This window comes from Balaenoptera acutorostrata, chromosome 13 (genome assembly GCF_949987535.1).
Source record: "Balaenoptera acutorostrata chromosome 13, mBalAcu1.1, whole genome shotgun sequence".
Taxonomy (NCBI): Eukaryota; Metazoa; Chordata; class Mammalia; order Artiodactyla; family Balaenopteridae; genus Balaenoptera; species Balaenoptera acutorostrata.
Window position 1 is genome coordinate 24,588,580 of NC_080076.1, and position 15,146 is coordinate 24,603,725.

The window sequence follows — 15,146 nt, forward strand, 5'->3', positions numbered from 1 at the left end:
TGGGGTGAGGTGGGGGTGGGGAATGAAGCGGAGAAGAGAAACATGCCGCGGGGAGAGAGGAGTGATGGTGCGATTTGAGGCTGTGCTGAGAAGTTCCCCTTTGGGCGAAGACTTGAAGCAGGTGAGGGAGCAAGCAGTGTGGATATCTGGAAGAAGAACATTCCAGACAGAGTAACAGCAAGAGCCCAGGCCTGAGGTGCAGTGGCCTGGGAGTTTTGAGGAACAGCAAGGAAGCCTGTGTCTGGAGCTGAGTTGGGAGAGTAGGATATGAGCTCAGAGAGGGGGCACAGGCCGGATTGTGTGGGGTTTTGGAGGCCATTGCAAGGCTTTGGACTTTTACTCCGAGATGAGGAATGAGTGGAAGATTTTGAGCAGGACAGTGACACTATCTGTCCTCATTTTCACATGACTTTAAGGTTCTTTTGAGAATTTGCATTTGTGTATGAAGGGCGCCTGGCATGCAGTAGGCATCCTGTAAGACAGTTCACTGTAATGCTGCTGTTAGTAGGATAAGGACGAAAGCCTTGTTCTTGTCCACTAAGCCCTGCCACCTTTGAAAAAGTCGCTATCGGTGGACCTGGTGTGGGTAAGGTTGGCAAGCTGCTGATCTGGAGAGCATGTTGTACAGGACTTAACTCTTCTGGGGGCATTTTTCAAGATTTGTGGCTGCTTCTCTCCCTACTTGGGTGCCCAGCATTCATGGTTCTTCCCTCTGGTCCCATAACACATTCTGCTTTAATAGGAAGGTATGTGGCCTGTTACTTAGACTCTGGTCTTGACTGTGATTGAGTTGTCATGTGCCTGTGTATTGACTTTAGAAACTTCCTCATCGTGGTTTTTAGAGCAGTGGAAGCTGTGGATGGGAGAGGTAAGTGTAGGCAGGGTTTCTAGGGCCTTAACTAGTGCCAGTGACCAGTTAGCCCTGGCCCATGCAGCTAATCTCAGAGTCATCAGCCCAGTGTCTTTATTCTTCTTGGAGCCTTGGTCAGAGAGAATCAAGTTCTAGCATGTGGGACTCTTCAAAGCCAGGTGCACTGTATTGCGTGAAAGGGAAGAAAAGCGTACCTCTTCTCTTAACGGGAATAGCCCAGCTCTGTGCTGGAAGCAACACGTGGAGCCTCATGTTAGACTTGAATAATTCAGAACTGGTTAGGGTGAAGGTTATTTATCAATTTCTGTCTGTATATCTGGTATCATTAGCAGTAGAGTTACTACTTATTCCTATTGATTCAGATTTATTAGCAAATAGCAAGACTTTATTTTTAGGACCCGATTTGTGTGCCACTAAGGAAGCACTGTGGATTGCTGAGGATTTATATTTGTAGGAGGCCCACCTGCATGATTCCCCATTTCTTGGCTTTTTAGAAACATCCGGCCCGTGAAGCCTGCTTGGAGAAGTGGTCATGTTCCTACCTTGGATACTCAGATATTTTCATTACAGTCATGTTGAAATTGTGTGGAGTCAGTTGATTCAGTATTGATGTTAAAACATAGGAGAGATACCCTTGAATATTTAACATAGATCAACACATTGTGGTGTATTCATACAATGGAGCAGCACACAACAGCTAAAACAAACTTGAGCTACACACAGTAACATGAGTGGATCCCACTTTACACAGAGCCAAAGAAGCAAGACACAAAGCAATACAAACTCTATGCAGTTCAGCTATAGACAAAGCTCAGCTCTGTCATTCAGAGATTCTTGTGTAAGTGGGAATTATTTGAAAAGAGGTTAGTGGTTCGCCTTTACAGGCAGGGGCACTAGTGTCCTTGGCTGGGGGTGTAGCTACACAGATACTTCCTAATAGTTATTCTCTACGTGTGTGTATGCTGTGTGAGCTATAGCATACACAACTTTAAAAGTACATGAAAACCTGGAGAGAATGCCGGAATCCCGAGGCTGGTTGCTGGCACTAAAAAGCTGTGTGACCAGAGCCAGTCTCTTAACCTCTTTGTGTTTCAGTTTTGTATCTGTAAGTTGAGGGGGTGGAATTGAATTTGGGGTCTTGTCCAATTTTAGCATCGAAACTCTTTCTCAAACCCAGTCTTAACTGAAGCTCAAGATGAAAGAAGGTCGTGGCATGATGGGTTGTCTGAGCCCCCAGACCTCTGGTCTTGGGTGGTTCTTGGAGCCCTGGGAGTACCCTAGAGTTTGAGGAAACCCTGGACCGGGTGATCTCCAAGATAACCTCCAGCTGTGAAAAGTACACGATTCAGAATCAGGGCAGCCTTGGTTCCCATAATGGGTTAGTTCCCACTGCTGGGCTGTTTAGGGTGGGATGTTCTCCTCCCTTTGAATCCTCCCTCAGTGAAGGCAGCAAAGTGAGGCTTGGTCAGTGAGCATTTCTCCAGGGCTTGCTGAATGAGGTGGGAGAGATGGAGAATTACGAGACCACACCTCACCCACGATAAGCTGAGGAGACAGACTTATCTGACAGCAGACCTTGAGCTCGTACTGTGAACTGGGTCCTGAGGATGCAGCAGTGAATAAGATGCTCTGCCTTCTCAGCCTTGCGTTTAGTGGGGGATGCAGACATGTTGCCTGACAACATGGGGTCATGGGGCCTGTGAAAGGGGCAGTGTGGAGGAGGAGGGATGTATACCTTAGGCTTGGGAATTGGACCGTTTCTCAGGGGAAGTGAAACCCAGGCTGCAATACCTGCAGGTGGGAGTAGCCAGACAATGGGAGGAAGGGGTGGGAGAGCGTTCCAGGCAGAGGGAGGGCCTAGGAGAGAAAGAGCACGGTGCAGTCAGGGAAGCGAAACTAGTGTTATTTCCAAGGCGGAAATGGTTAGAGACCTTGTTGATGCCTGAGAAGTCGATCCTGAGAGCCGTGGAGAGGTCTTTGAAGAGTTCTGAGCAACGGAGGGAAATGGTGAGATTTATATTTTGAAACATCACTTTGGCTGCACTAAGGAGGATGGATTGATGTGGGGGCCAAGCTGAAGGCCAAGGGTCCACTGCTTAACCCTAGTGAGAAAGGGGCCGCCTGAACAGGGGTATTGGTGGGGGGGGGACACAGAGAAACGGTGAACAGATACGGGAGAGTCGGGGATCTGCTTGAATGAACAAGGCAGAGGGGTAGTGAATAGAGTGTCGAGGCTTTTTACCTGGGCTACTGAGAGGGTGGCGCCCCGCTCTGAGACAGGGAGCGGAAGCAAGGGGGGCTTGGGGCTCCAGAGTGGGGGGAGGTGGGCTCCCTTTTGAATAGGATGAAGTCGGAGAGTCTGTAAGAAACAGCTGGAGAGGGTGACTAGGGTGGCCTACATAAAAATGGGCCAGCGTATGAGAGTCTTTGAGAGTTAGCCTAGAGCTCTGCTGTCCTGCCAGAATCACCAGGAGGAGCTGGCCTGGGAGGGCTGGGGTGGCACTTAAGGAAGTGACTCGGTGGCTTTGTCCTTAACCGATGTGTTTTCTCATGTTTCTGGGATTCTATGTGGCTGGTCTGGAGCTCAAGGTTAAGGAGACATTGCTCTATAGCCACACTGTTTTTTGGTTGACGGAAAGTAATGGTTTGAGACTCCAGGTTGTAATGACATCCTGGCTCCAACATTCTTTCAATCTTCACAACTGAGAGTCCCTCCAAATCCCACCAGATTCCACCATCCATCCTGGCTGCCGCCCAGCTCTGATATACCCTGGGACCAGCAGCTTTTTTTTTTGCTTCTTAGCATGCAGTACACCTCTCATTTATGCCCAAGTGCTAGCGACTGGCCTTTGTCTTGTTTCATCATCCAGCCTCATCCCGGTCTGAATTCCTACTTTTTTTTCACACCTCAGTCTGTAGGGAAACAGTTCTTTTCCTAAACCTCAGAAGAGGTTTGCTTCCTACTACCAGATATCCCCGTGTACCCCTCTTCTCGAGTCCTCCCGGTGTGTGAGTCCTGGTGGTCCTTAGAATGCTCCGTTCCAGCCTTTCCAGCCGAGCCTCAGCCTGCCCACAGGTGCTGCTTCTCTGGCATTTTGTGGTTCTGGGATGGCCAGTGTTTACTGTGCATTCTGGCAGGGCTCTCATCCCTCTGCTTCCAGTTAGAAGATTAATAGGGGTAGATGCTGCTTTGGGAGTCCACATCTGTCTGTGCACTCTCTGGGTAAACGAGTTGACCCCCAGGGCCCCGCAGAGGCCTGGCATGCTGATAACATGGCAGCCTGTCACCACGTTGGCTTGATTTTCACCCCTCACCATCTGTGTCATCAAATAGCTCCATCTCCACGTTAGGTGTAGGATTCAAAAGCTGTGTGTCACCTGGGTTGCCCTCTTTCCTTTTCTCTTTCCAGATCTTATTTGTCTGATACTTTCACCCTCTGTTCTTACGTCTGCAGGTACTAGGTGCTCAGGTGCTGCTTGGTTTCTGCAATCATGTACTCCTAAGAGTATGCCACTACCATGGAGAGTTTCGAGTAGATTTCATAGATCATGGGCCTTTTAGTCTCTTGGAGGTGCTCCTGCTTGGTGCTTGTGCTTGTGACTCCAGCGTAAAAGCCTCAGGTGGTGAGAAATCCTTCTATTGGCTCTCCTTGCTGGAGTGTGGTGGCCGCTACTGCCCACCTCTGTTCTTGATCCCTGTTTGCCTGAGTGTGGTCCTCTGAGGAGTGGGGGGAGTGACCTTCAGCCTCTGTTCAGAAGCTGCAAACTACTTGTGTATCCTTAACATTTTTTCCGGTTGTAACCTGGTTTCCATCAGAGTATGCGCCTGTGAGGCCAGGTAAAAAGGTCAAAACTGTAGTGTTATAGAAATAAGTTCGGTGTCAAGGAGTGTGAATTATCATTTTTAAACTTGGGGAAAGGCGGTGAAAGATTTGTGTTTACTTAACTGAAGCTTAAGAGAGCGTGGTCTGTAATTCATTGTTATTAATGATATTAGTAGTGAGGAACTTGTTCCATTGTTGTAGGAAACGCAAGAATGCCTTTTTTCCTGATTCCCACCCTATTTGAGCATTCTTCTTCATCCAAAGAAAGATAAAAACCATCACAAAGATGAAAAATTTAATTATAATTTTTCATGGTGCTGACCTAAACTAAGTCAAATTAAAAAAAAACACCACAACTGGTACTTTTTACTAAGGAGGAGATTCTTACTACATAACATGTAAACCGTATTCCAGAATGATGCTTCCTGGTTGCTCTACCCATTTGGAACTCCATGCTCTTGGTGGCAAATTATTAGTGAGGACCCACCAAATTTCAAAGAGCGATCTGGTTATAATGTTAGAAAGAGTTGTTAGGAGTTTGACTGGAATCTTTATAAAGAAAAACCAAAAGGATTGAGATTTAAGGATTTTGAGTAAGACTGTGAGATGCTGACAGTAACTTCCAGGGAGAGTTGAGCTAGAGAGTCTTTGTCTCCCCAACCTCCGTGGTTTGGGTTGATAGAATATCCACACCAAAAACTAGTTAGAGATGGGGGCTTCAGGAATGGCTAGGCAGCACTCTGTTACGCTCATATTCAGGACTGTTGGTAAATTGTTGAGGTCACGATGTTGCCAAAATGCCAAGATGGCTCTGAGTCTGCAAAGCAGGCCACGTGGTCTGCTAACCAAAGGATGCTTACAGGAAGCCCAAGGTGAACCTGCAGTCCTGAGCACAGGCAGAACAAGGAGGGGTGGGGCAGGAGAGAAAGGAGAGAGGGCAGAGTCTGTTTCAAGAACGTAATAACTCCACCTGCTGATAACATCCAATCCTTTGGATTAGCTACTCTTCTCCTTTGAGAGAGGAATGAGTTTGGGGTGAAGTAAGACAAAAGACTGCCTCCTCATTGCTCCCTGGAGAGGGCAGAAAAGACTCTTATGCGCTGAAGCAGAAAATGGGGAGAGGAAAGAAAGGCCTTTGAGAAATTCTGGGCTGGCATGGGGCCATGCAGTTCTTTTGCCTTGGTGATTTGGGGAAAAGCTCAAACTATAGTGTGCATGCAAAACACCTGGGGATATTTTGAAATGGAGATTCTCATTCACTGGGTCTGGGTTGGAGATTCTGCATTTTTAAGAAGCTCCCAGGTGTTGCTGCTGCTGCTGGTGTGTGAACCATACTTGGAATAGCCAGCTTCTGATCCATTCCTCTGGGCCATGCTGGACTGGGTTACTGCTATAGCAGCCTTTGCCCTGTATCCAGGTCACTTACAAATTGCAGACTCTCCCTCTGGTTTAGTATTCCTAATATGCGGCCATCTCTACATCTCTAGCTTCTCAGTGGGTCTATGCAACGCTGGACCATTGGGAAGGTTTGTTACCTGGCTTTTCTTCGTCTGGGTTACATTCCTTCTGCGAATTCTCTCTGAACATTCTGCCTTTCTTTCCCCAAGTTAAAACTGGGGGAGTGGTTTTTTAAGTTACTTTTTTTTTTTAGACTGTAGTGTGTGGCAATCAAGATTGCCTTAGGACTTAAAGTGAAGATTACATGCTACAGAGATGATACGGTCAGGGACTCAAGGATGCCTGACTACTGCCTCGTAAGTACCTGTCCTCTTCCCTGGGACCCTCTTAAGGAACAATTGCCAAATACTAAACAAAGTTCCACTAGATTTTGATTGGCCCCAAGCCCAGTGCCTTGCAAAGCAGAGTTCTGAGTTGGAGCATTGCAGTGTTTTGGGGGGTGGAAATGGCCTCAGCTCGCCTGAGCCACATCCGTATCTAGGGGTCTTACCATGCTCTGGTTGTGTCCCCTGCAAAGCAAAGACAGGAGGGAGAGAACAGAGAGGGCCTGACGTTGAGGAGCCTTTATCTCCGGTTCAGTTTTGCTGATCCCTGGACCTGGAGGAGAGAAGGTGAAGAGAAGGGAGAAGCGCTGTGTGTCACCTTAGGCCGCCAGTGACCATGTCCTAGTAGTGGTCAGTGTCCTGGATCTAACCAACTGGTGTTATGTGCTTTGCGGGAAGAGTGAGGAACGAGGTGGAGAGGGTGGTAGGCACCTTTCGTACTATGCAGGCCTTTTCCTACTGGGACATAATTTAAGGATAGCTCTGTGTACGGTAGCTGAAGTTTTCTTGTCAGTGGGCATACTGCTGCACGATAGTTACCGCTTCAAAATTGCTCAGTGAAGCTGGGATTCCCACGTGTGAAAAGGCATTCTCTCAAGCCCTTACACGAGCAGCAGAACCAGCATCATGCATCACTGCCTTCAGTGTGGCAGCTCAGGAGAAAACAAGATCCCGATTTAGCAGAAGCATATGTCACATAAAACACTTTGCTTTAACTATGACAAAGAGAAACTGTGAATTAGTCAGTTAAGAATTTACTGTAGTGAATATCCAAACACGTGCTAATGTACAAGAGAAAACTTGCTCCTGCCTTGCTGTCATTGGACCACACCTGCTTGTGGTTTTATGTTCTTCCTTAAGTTCCCAGCCAGGGCTTTGCTAAAACATCTGGGCCGTGAATCTTGGCTCTGAGTTTGGGAGACGACCATTGGGTTATGGGTGGTGAATCCCTGAAGGTGGGCTTAGGACATTGAGGGCCTGTGTGGACTGTGGAGCCCTGGCCCTATGTCCAGTGTCTTCAACCAGCCCAAGGAGCTCATGGCAGGCACATGGAGCCCTGTTGAATATTTGTCAGTATTTAGTTAGCCCTTTTGGTAGAGGATAACATTAATGTGTCCAATGTTGGAGGCCCATTAGCATCAGTGAACCAAGTTGGGTTTGCAGGGGAAAAATAACTGCAAGATATCTTGTATTCCTCAGCTAACCATTCTGTGAATGCACATGGGGGCAATTGCTAAAAGGATGTGCAGCTGCAACCCACCACTTAAAAGCAGCTCAAAGCTCAGCCAAAAATGTCTGTAGACCTCACCAAACGTCTCCTGGGGGATCAAGATCACCCGTGGTTGAGACCTTCTCACTTAGGGTAAGGTCGTTGTGTTTTGGGATGAACCCTTGGAGGTGAGAATCCCAAGAGTCACCTGCATTTTACTCACCCAAGAGGCAAGGCTGCTGGCTCTGTATCTAAGCCAGGACTTTGGAAGTGGAAGGAAACTCAGACACCTTGTCAAGCTTCTGTTCTCTCACGTCTCCCTTGGCCTCTACTGTGTGTATCACTGTTGCTGGACAGCCAGTCCTGAAGCATGGTCTTCACATGTCACTGATCTGTTCTGGAGCCTCTGACAGCCTCTAGTGCGGAGAAGCCTCCCAAATCTGCCTTCCCCGACCTGTCCAAACCCATTTCCCACTACTGCCTGACATGCATTTTCTGTTTCAGGTAGGTTTTCTTTTTCCTCCCCATATTTCAATTGTTTTTATTCTGAGCATTAGGAACAAAAGATAAGGACATAGAAAATGTCTTAAGTTGGAAATGTGCAACTTCAAACTTCATTAAGGAACTCCAGATTTAGACACGCTGGAATGTGTATTGCGTCCATGGTTAGAGAAGGTGGATTAAATGCAAACAAAATGGAAAAGTTGTGTTTCAAGCCTAAGCAGTTACTAAGGGTCACTCTGCTCTTAGAGTTGTGCTTGGATCATTCATCTAGAGGTCACTGCTATCTATTCTTCACATTCATTCAGCAGAGGATAAAGGTGTATAATACTGACGGTCAGTTGGGTCCTGAGGGAGGTACCTAGGGGGCAGATGGCCTCGGCATCCTCGGGGTTTTTCGTCTTTAGTTGCAGGGCCTGTGTGGGTCGGGTTCCATGTTCTGACCTGCTCCCCTCTGGTGAAGATCTCTTCCCTGAGCCATTCCTCAGTTGACTTCTGTTGGTACCTGAGTTACCCGTGCCACAGGAGCAGGTAGTTGAGAGTTACTGCACTGATCGTCCAGGAGAGCTTACTACATTGTCTGCCTTACATTACCACTGTCTTCATTGGTTTACTCCTGTTTCTAAGTGTTTGGCCCTTTCCTTCTGTTTAAATCGCACCACCTCTGGCAGCCTTTTCCAGTTAATCCAACCCCACCCCGTCGCACTTCCAGTCTGTACCCACACTGTCGGGGGCTTAACTGTTTTTCAAAATTGAGTTGTAGTTTATAAGCTGCTTGAAGTGAGTGATGGTTTTTCCCCTTTATCTGTGTTTTCTTTATGATGATAGCTAGCTTGGTACTTGGTACATATTTTAATATTGATTTTGATGGGGTCTTCGGGACATGTGATATGAATGTTATACTTTAATTGGAATCCAGAGAATGTGGCAACTAGGGTTGGAGCCTGTTCTTCAAAGCAACAATTGCCACTTGACACCTTGGCCCTTAAGCAGTTTGAGCAATAACGAAAGAAACAACTGATTTTAAGCAATGTAGTGTCTCTACAACTCTGAATATTGACTATTAAAGTATACCTCTAGGTAAACACACAAACTGACTTGCTCAATGGAGAATGTTAGCTATAATAAGCAAATTACATTGTGGAGGAAGTGTCCATTAATTTTGCAGGGAATCATTTACTCTGATCTTGACAGGTGGTCTCTTGCCTGGACTTCAGTGGGGCTGGTCAGTCTTGTCCTTTCCTGGCTCACACCTCTAGCCTCTTAGGCAAAAACTGTATGTAGTTTCCCCTTTGTTGAAGATTGAGTATCAGTTTCGTGGCTGCTGACTTTCCTTTGCCAATCCCAGGTTGTGCCGTCTTCAGTTTCATGTTTCTTTCACTGCCCCATCTCAGTTTCACTTGAATTTCAGTTTCACCAGGGTCTGTGATCTACTGCCCTGGTTTCTTTGTTGGCGTTGAGTCCTTTGGCACCTGCAGCTGCTTCATGAGCTGTCAGGGGTTTGCCTCTAGACATTTCAAGGCTTGGGACTTGTGTTGGAGTTTTACTCTCCCTCCCTGACCACTGGCTTGTGTCATTTGATGATGCCTAATTTGGAACCTAAAACTTTTTGCCTGTTGTATCTTCAAATCCATCATGCTTATTGCCTGGAAAATAAGCCCTATATTCTGCTGCTATAAAGTGATGAATGATTTTTAACAAATATATCAGAATTTACATGTTACAAGTTCTATTGCCGAGTGAAGTCACTTTAGGACTCTTCTAACCACACGGCTATTGCTCAGGAAGTTTTGGAAGTTCTAATTGCGTTCAAGCCATCTTATAATTTACACATGGACCAAACACATTTCATCAGTACAACTAAGTAAGTCTTTATTGAGCACTTTCGATGAGCCAGGTAGTACAGTAGGTCTGAGACTCAAAAGAATGGTTATGGCTGCTTTTGTGGAGCCTACAGTCTGGTTGACATAAGTGTATGGGCAACCCTGGGACAAGCGGAATGCATTGGCATGCGATGAGGGAGGTGGCATGGATTCAAGAGGTTCATCTGTGGGGAATGGGTGTGGGAGGAAAGTCAGAGAAGGCTGAAGTCATGAAGAACGGGGAGGATTTCAGGAGGATAAGATAAGGGAGGGAGGGGCATTCCAGGAAGAGGGAACCGTACCAACAACCAGAAAATCCAGGGCTTGCTCAGGAAATGGGATAATTCCAGTGGACCGGCTGACTGCATGTGCAGTGACAGTTCCTCATCACACTGGCCCCGTGGGTGGGTGCCAGGTGAGGCTGCAGGGTCTGGGCTGGCTCAGCAGGGGTCTCCCAGAGGATCTGAGAGCAGATGTTGGTCAGAGATGGGGGGTGTATTGTGGCCAAGCTGAGGAGCCAGCATAGAATCCAGTGTTGGGCCCCTGGGCGAGTGGAAAGTTAGAGACTAAGGAGAGGAGGTGGGAACAGGACAGGAAGTAGGAATGCAAGGCAGGGTGCGGTGGGGGGGGGGGGGTTCAACTTTTAAGGATATTCACTGTGAACGAGGCCAGTGGCAAAGGACTTACACTCACTTAGAAGTGGGGATGATGCTGGGGAAGTGGGCGTCTCATAAAGGTCAGACTGAACAGAGGAGAGAGTGGAGACAGGTCCAGAGAGCGCCAAGGGCCTTGAATAACAGCCTGAAAGAGGCTCTGGGAACCATTGATCCTTCTCAAACAAGGAGTGAAAGGCCAGACCTGTGTTTTAGGAAGGGGGATCTCCTAGCTATTGGTAGGATGGGTTGGAGAGGAGAGAGACTGAAGGCAAGGAGACCATAGCACTTGGCAGCCTAAGTTTAAAGGCAAAGAATGCCTGAACCAAGATGATTCAAATGGGGAAAGGGAAAGAGTTGGTGTGGGAAGCAGGTGGGAAAGGGTTTGGTGACGGCTTAGGTGCTGGGTGACCATATGTCCTTGTTTGCACCAGAGATGCACGGTTTATGCCTATTGACCTGGCATAGATGAATCATATGAAGCTGCCTTTCTGTAGGTCAAAAATGATCCCAGGTGGCCATTTCATATGCGTCAACCTAATATTAAAAGGGCTTCCTTAGAAGCCCAGTTTGGGCAGTAAATTACTTGGTCATCTTAGTTAGAGGTCGGGAGATGAGGCAGAAGAAAGTTTTTTCCGAGGTTCTGAGCTTGGTGACCAGGAGAGTAGCCAGAAGTAATTAGAATTGGGAGGTGGGTGATACTGTCCTGTCTTGTTTCCTAAATTTGGGACCGACTCACACCTTACTTTCAAATAATTCCATTCTCACTAAAGATGGAACACACTTTGACCCGAGGATATGTGAAAACCTACAGCCCGTGAAGGTGGTTTGTGTAGGAGCCATAACAGCCATTGTTCGGGCTCTTAGAAAACTACTTTGAATGGCGTGACTCACATCTGGATGAGTAAGTTCTGGTGAGTGTGTTTGCACACGAGGCCCCCTGAACTGTGGACACTCCTCATACGGTGGTCAGAGTAAGCGATTGGTCAGCCTAGGCCCCAGGGTTCATGCCCTTCTGTTCAGTGTTTATAGGCTCTGTTTCCCCAAGGCCAGCCAGCCTCGCAGATGCTGGTCCTTGTTCACAACGAGGGCTGGGCATGGGTGTGTCCATGGCTTGGTGCAGACCCACCACCCTTGTGAGGACGGAGCCCCTCTCACTCATGGAGCCCAGTGCACGTGCCTCCTTCATTATGGAAACCAGTACCAAGTGTTGGGTAAAGAATCAGAAATGGCACTGTGATAAAGCTACTGTTAGCCTTTTTACTCTCAAGATCTTGCTTCACTCCCTTTATTTCATGGGTTAACTACAGGCCCTGGTGTGTTGAGGAGGAAAACCAAGTATGGGGTTGGCCCAAAGGTTCGCTTGTTTTTTTCCGTAAGATGGCTCTAGTAGCTCTTAGTTGTCTTTAACTTCATTCTAAACAATTTTGTTAGATTGTATGTGACAGTTGTCACATTAGCATGCATTTAAAAAAAGACATCAAAATTAGTGAATTTTTGTGTAGCCATTTTAATATTGAAGGTAGAAGAAAAAAGCAACATTTTTGGCATATTATGCTTTATTATTTCAAGAAAGGTAAAAATGCAACTGAAATGCAAAAGATTTGTGCAGTGTGTGGAGAAGGTTATGTGACTGATCAAATATGTCAAAAGTGGTTTGTGAAGTTTTGTGCTGGAGATTTCTCGCTGGACGATGCTCCACGGTCAGGTAGACCAGTTGAAGTTGATAGCAATCAAATCGAGACGTTAATTGAGAACAATCAATGTTATACCACGCGGGAAATAGCCGACATACTCAAAATATCCCAGTCAAGCATTGAAAATCATTTGCACCAGCTTGATTATGTTCATCACTTTGATGTTTGGGTTCCACTTAAATTAAGCGTAAAAAACCTTCTTGACCGTATTTCCGCATGCGATTCTCTACCTAAACGTTCCATTTTTAAAACAAATTGTGATGGGCGATGAAAAGTGGATACTGTACAGTAATGTGGAACGTAAGAGATCGTGGGGCAAGTGAAATGAACCACCACCAACCACAGCAAAGGCTGGTCTTCATCCAAGGAAGGTGGTGATGTGTATATGGTGGGATTGGAAGGGAATCCTCTGTTATGAGCTCCTTCCGGAAAACCAAACGATTAATTCCAACAAGTACTGCTTCCAGTTAGACCAACTGAAAGCAGCACTCGACAAAAAACGTCCAGAATTAGTCAACAGAAAACACATAATCTTCCATCAGGATAATGTAAGACCATATGTTTCTTTGATGACCGGGCAAAAACTGTTACATCTTGGCTGGGAAGTTCGGATTCATCTGCTGTATTCACCAGACATTGCACCTTTGGATTTCCATTTATTTAGGTCTCTACAAAATTCTCTTAATGAAAAAAATTTCGATTCCCTGGAAGACTGTAACAGGCACCTGGAACAGTTCTTTGCTCAAAAAGATAAAAAGTTTTGGGAAGATGGAATTATGAAGTTGCTTGAAAAATGGCAGAGGCTAGTGGAACAAAAGGGTGGATACATTGTTCAATAAAGTTCTTGTTGAAAATGAAAAATGTGTCTTTTATTTTTACTTAAAAACTGAAGGCACTTTTTGGCCAACCCATAATTACTCCTGCTTCTGTTTCACAGGGGGAATTACTGGCTATGCCAGGGCATCAGTCTCCAAAGGATAAATGGCTTTGTCAGGCAGACCATGATAGTAGAAGATAGTTTAGTGGGAGCACAGTTTTTGAAATGGGTATACTACGGAGGGTCCTGCTGTGAGAAATGTTGTATACAAAGTGTTTAAAACTGACAGGTTTACCCTGGGAGGGGGAAGGGTAAGCTGGGACGAAGTGAGAGAGTGGCATGGACATATATACAGTACCAAATGTAAAATAGATAGCTGGTGGGAAGCAGCCACTTAGCACAGGGAGATCAGCTCGGTGCTTTGTGGCCACCTAGAAGGGTTGGGATAGGGAGGGTGGGAGGGAGATGCAAGAGCGAGGAGATATGGGGATGTATGTATATGTATAGCTGATTCACTTTGTTATAAAGCAGAAACTAAGACACCATTGTAAAGCAATTATACTCCAATAAAGATGTTAAAGAAAAAAAACTGACAGGTTTTTTATTACTGGGCAGGTCCACAGACAATAGGTCCTAGCTTCAGTTTTTGGTGACCTAATAGTTACAGAAAGAGTCAGTACCCCATCATGGGCATTGTGTGTTACGTACCAGGTGTGTGGATGAAGAATTCTAAGAACACCAGAGTACTCAGTCTGTGTTAAATCTTTGATGAAGACAACACTGATCTGCATAGAGGTTTTTTTTTTTTTTTTTTTTGATAAATGTTCCCATGGGACAGGAGTACAGATTGAGGGTTAGCTCTGTAGTTTTCTCCTAGATGGCTTCTCCCTTCCCTTCAGAATGAACTACCCTTTTCTCTGTATTTCATTATGAAATCTTTAGTGTTTTCATTGAATTCTTTTTGACTACAAAAGAACTCGAGTATTATAGAAAATTAGGAAGATGCCGGAAACAATAGAGAGAATCAGGGTCATTCCCAATCTTACCACTCTTCCCCTTAACAAGTTTCCTCCTTCCTTCTTCTAATCCCACCTGCTTGGAGATAAACTGTTACATTTTGATGTAAACTTTCCAGACTAGCCTTTTGCATGCACAAACCGTGTATCCAGAGATCCATGTATTTTTTTGTTTGTTTGTTTTTTTAACAAAATAAGCATCATACTGTATATGTTTTGTGACTTTTTCATTTAATATACCTTGATTATCTTTCCAAATCGTACATATTCATCTACTACTACATCTTAGCTACTACAGGATTCACATGGATGACTGTACAATATGTTTCCACCCCATGGTTGATGGAAATTTAGGCCAATTCTCAATTTGTACAATTATAAACCATGGTGCAGTTAATATCCCTATTTATTTACTTCATCATCAGGCTAGTGTTTTTGTAGGAGAGAACTCCTAGACTTGACCTGACTAGGTCAAGTTGCCCTCCAGGTTTAATCCATTTTGCTGTTCTGTGTTCTGCGTGACTGTGCCTGTTTCCTTACCTCTTGGCATTACAAGTCTTTTAATATTTTGCAAAAACTATTAGGTTAAAAAATGGTATCCTGCTGTTTAATGGTCATTCCTTGACTCATGAGTGAGGTTGAGCATCTTTTCGTACGTGGATTGGCTCTTTGAATTTCTTTGAATTATCTTGATAGGTTGTTAATATTTTGTTCCTGATTTATAGGAGCTTTGAGAGTAAGATATTAAACCTTTCTTTGTACATTTGAGAATTTTTTTTTAATATTCATTTATTTATTTGGCTGCGCCAGGGCTTAGTTGCGGCATGCGGGATCTACTTCCCTGACCAGGGATCCAACCCGGGCCCCCTGCAGTGGGAGCACGGAGTCTTAACCACTGGACCACCAGGGAAGTC

The 15,146-nt window shown here is 45.7% G+C and overlaps 1 protein-coding gene across 4 annotated transcripts in view; it reads left to right on the forward strand.

Moving 5' to 3' along the window:
- MYO5B (myosin VB) overlaps positions 1–15,146 on the forward strand; it is a 366,352-nt gene that overhangs the window by 93,048 nt on the left and 258,158 nt on the right. The window contains exon 1 of one of the 4 annotated variants that reach the window (XM_057526677.1): positions 2,820–2,878. The exons of the other annotated variants lie outside the window; for them this stretch is intronic. Coding sequence (XP_057382660.1) covers positions 2,876–2,878 — 3 coding nt within the window. The 5' untranslated portion in view covers positions 2,820–2,875. Of the gene's footprint in view, positions 1–2,819; positions 2,879–15,146 lie in introns of those variants that run through there. 4 annotated transcript variants of the gene reach the window in all.